The sequence below is a fragment of the Otolemur garnettii genome, unplaced genomic scaffold, assembly GCF_000181295.1.
Source record: "Otolemur garnettii isolate 467f Iridium unplaced genomic scaffold, OtoGar3 scaffold00001, whole genome shotgun sequence".
NCBI lineage: Eukaryota > Metazoa > Chordata > Mammalia > Primates > Galagidae > Otolemur > Otolemur garnettii.
Window position 1 is genome coordinate 33,816,191 of NW_003852396.1, and position 7,380 is coordinate 33,823,570.

The window sequence follows — 7,380 nt, forward strand, 5'->3', positions numbered from 1 at the left end:
GCTGTGATGCCACGGCACTCTCCCCGGGGGGGACAGCTTGAGGCTCTGTCTCAAAAAAAAAAAAAAGAAAATATTATGTTAATTGAAAGAGGCAGACAGAGTTATATATATTTTTTGGTATGATTCCATTTATATGAAAGTTTTTAAATGACTATTAAATAGGAAATCTACAGAAATAGAAATTAGGTTAGTCGTTGCCAGTGCTCTGGAGAAGGGTAAATAGGAAATGATTGCTAATGAGTACACAGTTTATTTTTGGAGTGATGAAAAAATACTCTGGAAATGAATATATTGATGGTTTTACATTGTTGCAAATACACTAAAACCTACTACACTGTCCACTGTGAAAGGTGAAATTTATCTCAGTAAAAATAAAACTGAGAAGATGCTAGGCCCGCTTTGTATAGCTCCTCCATAACCTCTTCACAGCTTTTTCAGCCACCATCTTCATGAAAGACCTATTGTGTTTATGTCACTTGCCCAGGTGTCTGTTCTATTTAAGCCAGTTTGAGTTGCTATTTGGTCACTTTCAGTAACAAAAAAATTTTAGTAGATCAAAAATAATAAATTTTATGAAGTTAACATCCCATATCTACATGTTAGCCCCAAAGAATGATAAATGAACGATATCCAAGGTACTAATTCTTTTACCTGATAGGAAGTTTGATTGGTCCTCCCCAACATGTTTCGACACTTGTTGCATTGGTGCTGTTTCCTCTCTACAGTCTTAGCTCCTAAGGGTTCCTATGATGGCTTTCCTTTTATCTGGATTCCTTATGCAGTGATTGGGATGGATCTAGTTATCATTTGTCCACTGTTTGTCTGCTTCAGGAGCTGTTGTTCCTTGTGTAAGGGCTACCTTCAACATTGGGAAGAAACATTAAACTTGAAATTGATTCAAAAATTAGTTGAGATTTTAGGCGGCCACCTTACAAAGGTGTTAATTCTATTTTTAATATTTTTTGTAATATTTTTATGATATATGTATTTGGCCATTTTCATTTTTGAAATTTTGTGGAAGGGCAGATGATGGTAGGCAGCTAAATGATATACTGAACATGCTCAATATTCGTTCCTTGTTTTTCTCGTAACAATACCTTGAATTACTTTTGGGGGGAAACACTAGCATGTCTACTTCCACCCTTCTGCTTATTTGATATGAAGAAAATCAGCATATTGGCTTGGCACCCATAGTTCAGTGGTTAGGGGACAGGCCACATACACTGAGGCTGGCAGGTTCAAACCCGGCCTGAGCTTACTAAACAACAGTGACAACTACAACAACAACAAAAAAGCCAGGTGATGTAGCAGGTGCCTGTAGTCCCAGCTACTTGGAAGGCTGAGGCAAGAGAATTGCTTAAGCCCAAGAGTTTGACGTTGCTGTGAGCTGCAACATCAGGGTACTCTACCCAGGCTACATAGTGAGACTCTGTCTCAAAAAAAAAGAAGAAGAAGGAAAAAAAAAAGCAAATCAGCATATTCAGGGATGAATGAGTTAATCATATGTAAATCAGCCTATCCAACCCCTACATTCCTGCTAACCACACAGTGGTTATTTTAAATTGGGCATCTGTCCTAATCTTGATGCTTGCATGTGCCAAAATTGTATTATTACAGTAAAATTAGAAGTTATTACAGTAAAACTTTCTAGTAGGAATTAATATCACTGAAGATAATTGAACCTAATAGATTCAAGTTGCTATCAATTAAAAGCTGAAAATAAAGTAAAAATACAAGAAAGAAAAGAGTAATAGGCACATTTACTTCTTTCTTTCCAATATAGATGCCTTTTTTTAATTTGTTTTTTGTAACTGCCCTGACTAGAAGCTGTAGTACCTTGTTAAATGAAGTAGTGAGAGCAGACCTCCTGTCTTTTTCCTGATCTTAAGGGAAAAATCATTCAGTTTTTACCATGAAGTGTGATGTTAGTTATGGGTTTTCAATAGATGTCCTTTAGCAGACTAGGGAAGCTTCCTTCTATTTTTAGTCTGTTACTATTTCTCTTTTGTTTTTATTATGAAAATGTGTTGAATCTTGTCAAGTAATTTTTTTCATGTTTATTGTTATTGTGTGGTTTTTATTCTTTGTTCTATTGAATTGTATATTACATTAATTTTCTTCCATTTCTGGGATAAATTGTACTTTGCATTTATGTATAATCTTTTTTTATTTTGCTGGATTTGATTTCCTAATTTTTTTTTTTTTTTTTTAGAGACAGAGCCTTACTTTGTCACCTTCAGTAGAGTCCTGTGGCATCATAGCTCACAGCAGCCTCCAGCTCTTGGGCTTAGGCAGTTCTCCTGCCTCAATCTCCCAAGTAGCTGGGACTACAGGTGCCCACCACAACACCCAGCTATTTTTTTGTTGCAGTTTGGCCAGGGTCGGATTTGAACCCACCACCCTCAGTATATGGGGCAGGTGCCCTACTCATTGAGCCACAGGCACCACCCCCTAATATTTTGTTGAAGCATTTTGTGTTTGTAGTTACGAGGGATATCAGCATAGCTTTATTTTCTTGCTATGACTTTGGATTTATTGTTAGAGTCAGATGAACCTGATGTAATAATTTAAGAAATATCCCCCCTGTTCATTTATTTTTGAAATAATCTGTAAAGTATTGATATTATTTCTTTTTAAACATTTATCAGAATTCACTAGTGAGGCCTCTTGGGTTTGGCTTTTTCCGTACATTATGTCTTCAATTTTCAGTTCAATCTCTCTTTTTTTTTTTTTTTTTTTTTGAGACAGAGCCTCAAGCTTTCCCCCTGGGTAGAGTGCTGTGCCATCACAGCTCACAGCAACCTCCAACTCCTGGGCTCAAGTGAGTCTGCTGCCTCAGACTCCCAAGTAGCTGGGACCACAGGCGCTCGCCACAATGCCTGGATATTTTTTGGTTGCAGCCATCATTGTTGTTTGGTGGGCCTGGGCTAGATTCGAACCCACCACCTTAGGTGTATGTGGCTGGCGCCTTAGCCGCTTAAGCCACAGGCGCAGAGCCAGTTTAATCTCTTTACATGTTTTAGTCTATTCATGTTTTCTATAAGTTTTTAAATCAGTATAAAAAAACAATTTCTGTATTTTTAGGTATTTGTCTATTTCATTTAGCTTATCTAACTGAGTGGTAAGCAATTGTTCATAATGTTTATAATTCTTCTAATTTCTGTAAGATCTGTGGTAACATCCCATCTTTCATTCTTTTTTGGAGGGGGCCAGGACTGGGTTTGAACCCACCACCTCTGACATATGCAGCAGTGCCCTACTCCTTTGCACCACAGGTGCTATCCCCATCTTTCATTCTTGACTATTTTCCTAGTGTGTCTAATTAAAAGTTTGTCCATTTTGCTGGTGTTTTCATATAACTCACTTTTGATTTCTATAATTTCCTTTTTTTTTTTTGAGATGGAGCCTCAAGCTATCCCCCTGGGTAGAGTGCCATGGCATCACAGCTCACAGCAACCTCCAACTCCTGGGCTCAAGCGAGTCTCCTGCCTCAGCCTCCCAAGTAGCTGGGACTACAAGCGCCCGCCACAACGCCTGGCCATTTTTTGGTTGCAGCCATCATTGTTGTTTGGCGGGCCCGGGCTGGGGATTCGAACCCACCACTTTAGGTGCATGTGGCTGGCGCCTTAGCCGCTTGAGCCACAGGCGCCAAGCCTAATTTCTTTATTAATTTTCTAGTCTTTCATTAATTTTCTCTAATCTTTATATACCTTGATTCATGTTTTCTTTCTTCCTAGGACAGGAGTGGAATCATGAAATGGTATGTATGGGAAGCCAACAGTGATGCTTTTGTGTTATGACAAAATAGTTTGTAGCTGTTATAATTATGGTGGTCAGTCAGAATAAAAAATCTCCCAAGGTAAGGACATTTGGGTGTAGTATTGTCTTAAATTGTTGGTCACAGAAGAGGATTGGAGTGTTTCATATCTGTTGGGAATGGATGAGTTTCTATGTTAGTAAATATAGTGGCTGAATTTCAGAGTTAGGGCCAGAGAGGATATTAAGGGTGAAAAGTTTTATTCCCAGACCCCTGTGGCTTCACTTCTTTAATTCATCTCTCTGAATCTAGCTCAGTGTCTTTATTTCATAGCTACTTGTCATATGACATAGAGGAGGCCTTATCAAATTCCAAAATTTAACATGGAGACAGCTCCTTTATATTTACTTTAGTTTAGAATAAAATAAGCAAGGTCATTCTACAAGGTTTTCTTTAGATTCCCAAAAGCCATTCCAAGCCTCAGGGACAGTGGTTTTGACTCTATTGCCGATATTTAGTCTCTTCCTGTTCATGCACAGGAATAGGAAGAGACTAAAATTTCAAAGTTCATGCAGAAAAAATGTATCTAAAGTTTCCAACCCATCCGGCAGCATTAAATTCCTAACAAAAATATATTTTTTAGTTTAGTAGTCATAAGTTTTTTTTTGCTTCTCCCCCTGGACTTCAAGCTTCAGACCAGAGCACAGGCTTATAAGCTTTTTATACAGAGACCCAGATGATAGCCAGGATCTGCAGCTTCACTCTCCATTTGCCCAGAGACCCATATCTCTGGCCCATCGCTGAAAGACTCACTGAGATGGAGAGTTGACCACATATCACATACCATTTTTAGAAGTACAAAGGCTTTTCCTATGCCTTATTTCATCTAATTTTATATTATTTCCATGAGATATCAAAGGAGTATTTAATTATTCCATTTTTATAAGAGAAAACTGCTTTCCAGAGGTAAAGACATTCTCAAGGTCACACAGAAAGTAAAGGGGAAGGAAAACACAAACACATTTATAGATCCAGGGTCAGTGGTGTCTTCCTTCCCCCCTCCTCAGGCTCTTCAGGGAATATAGGGTTCAAGTACCTCAGTGATGTGGAGGGAGAAAAAGCCAATGTTGTTGCAGGAATGGACACAAGATGGGAGATGTGGAGGTCCTAATATTTTGTCATTCTTAGGAGTGAGATCTGGGTGCTGAAAAAACCAAAAACTGTTTCCAAGACACTGAAGACTGTATTCCATGCTCCCGATCTGAGTAGAATGCTGCAAGTGTTTAGAGGTGAGGAGAGGCAGGGGAGGAGTGTGGATGTGGTATTCCTCTGGTGTCAGGGAGTAATTTGCATAACTGATACAGCTTACACATGAGAATAGAAGGGAGGCAGGAAGTTAGAGCAGAAGTGATATTCTACATTGAAGAGGATGCGCTTATATCTAAGGGAGAATAGCTGAGTATCTGTTTCATCCTCTCATTCATTAGCTCATAGCTTTGCAGGACTGCTCTCCCCTGCCCCTGCTTTAGAGGAAAGATAGTCACCAGTACTTACTCCTTTGTTTCTAATCAACATCATCAAATCTTTTATTATTTCAGAGCTAAGAGATGTCCGATGCTACTGGGGTAAGAAGAGGTTACAAGGTCTTTTAATCACTTTGTTCTTATGACTTTTAAGAAGTTTGTGTTTTCAATGAGATGTTATGATTTAGCCTCCTATCTTCTCTGTGCCTCTCAACACATAAGCACAATACATTTCTCCAATGTTTTACTCCTTCTCCCAATTCAATACAAGTTTTTCCCATTTTCCAAGTTCCCTCCTCACAATGTCACTAGAAAAAACTACTCTATGTCTGTCATCTGATATCTTGTATATACTCTGTGTGTGTGTGTATATATATGTATACATATATATATATATGTACATTTTTTTTTCTGCAGTGGACATCACACTGAATCCAGTCAACCTAAATTTGAATCTTGTCCTTTCAGAAGATCAGAGACAAGTTACATCTGTGCCAATTTGGCCTGTTAAGTATTGTAACTATGGTGTCTTGGGATCTCAATATTTCTATTCAGGGAAACATTACTGGGAAGTAGATGTGTCCAAGAAGACTGCTTGGATCCTAGGGGTATACTGTAGAACACGTTCCCGCAGTATAAAGTTTGGTATTAAAAGAGGTGCAAATGACAAAAATGTATACTCCAGATACAGACCTCTATTTGGCTACTGGGTTATAGGACTACAGAATAAATTTAAGTATAGTGCATTTGAGGACTCTTTCTCCTCTGAACCAGAGATCTTGACTCTCTCCATGTCCGTATGTCCCCAACGTATTGGGGTTTTCCTAGACTATGAGTTAGGCGTTGTCTCATTTTTCAATATCACGAACCATGGGTCACTCATCTACAGGTTCTCTAAATGTTGCTTTTCTCAGCCTGCTCACCCATATTTCAATCCTTGGAACTGCCCAATCCCCATGACTCTGTGTCCACCAAGCTCCTGAGTTTCTCATTCCTTCACCTACCCCTTGTTTTGAGGCTCATCTCCTGCATCTGCACTCATCTGCACCATTCAGATCATCTCTTCCTTGTGGCCTCCCTTTACTTTAGACTCTTTTATTTATCCTTGAGATGGTCTACTGTATTTGGGTTGAGTTAAGAAAGGTATTTACTCACTCATTTACTCATATATATTTTATTGTTTGGGATTCACTGAGAGTACAAAGAATTAGGTTACACTGATTGCTTTTGTTAGGTAAAGCCCCTCTTGTAATTGTGTCCTGTCCCCAAGAGGTGTGCCATATACCATGAACCCCCACCCCCCACTGACCTCCCCTCTACCCATTCCCTCATTCCCCTATCCTCACCTTGTTTTGCATCATCTACTGGCTTCATATTAGAATTGAGTACATTGGATTCTTGCTTCTCCATTTTTGTGATGCTTTACTAGGAAGAATGTGTTCCTCCTCCATCCAGGTTAATACAAAAGATGTAAAGTCCTGATCTCTTTTAATGACTGCATAATGTTCCATGGTATACATATACCACAGCTTGTTGACCCATTCCTTGATTGGTGGGAATTTAGATTGTTTCCACATTTTGGCAATTGTAAATTAAGCGAAAATAAATAGTCTGAATCTAACAAAGGATTGATAACTAGAATCTATAGAGAACTCAAATAAGTCAAAAAAAAGAGTAAATAATCTCATCTACCACAGGGCAAGAAATATGAACAGAACCTTCTCTGATGAAGACAGACAAATGGCTAACAAATATTTGAAAAAATGCTCATCTTTCCTAATCATCAGAGAAATGCAAATCAAAATTACCCTAAGATATCACTTATACCCAGTGAGAGTAGCTCATATCACAAAATCTCAAAGCTGCAGATGCTGGCAGGGATGTAGAGAGAAGAGAACACTTTTACACTGCTGGTGAGACTATAAAATAGTGCAATGTTTTTGGAAGGAAGTATGAAGAATCTTCAACTCAAATTAGACCTCCTATTTTATTTTACAATCCCATTACTAGGCATATACCCAGAAGAAAAAAAAAATCTTTTTATGATAAGGACATTTGCACTAGACTCCTTTTTTGTATTTTCTTTTTTTTTTTTTTTTT

General features: G+C 38.4%; 1 protein-coding gene across 3 annotated transcripts in view; it reads left to right on the top strand.

Annotated features, from left to right (window-relative positions):
• LOC100963455 (tripartite motif-containing protein 34) overlaps positions 1-6,486 on the top strand; it is a 15,040-nt gene extending 8,554 nt beyond the window's left edge. For all 3 annotated transcript variants that reach the window (XM_023512819.1, XM_023512799.1, XM_023512841.1), the window contains 4 exons: positions 3,738-3,760; positions 4,946-5,046; positions 5,356-5,382; positions 5,698-6,486. In XM_023512819.1, coding sequence (XP_023368587.1) covers positions 3,738-3,760; positions 4,946-5,046; positions 5,356-5,382; positions 5,698-6,263 — 717 coding nt within the window. In that variant the 3' untranslated portion in view covers positions 6,264-6,486. The remainder of the gene's footprint in view (positions 1-3,737; positions 3,761-4,945; positions 5,047-5,355; positions 5,383-5,697) is intronic.
• The last annotated feature ends 894 nt before the right edge of the window (positions 6,487-7,380 follow it).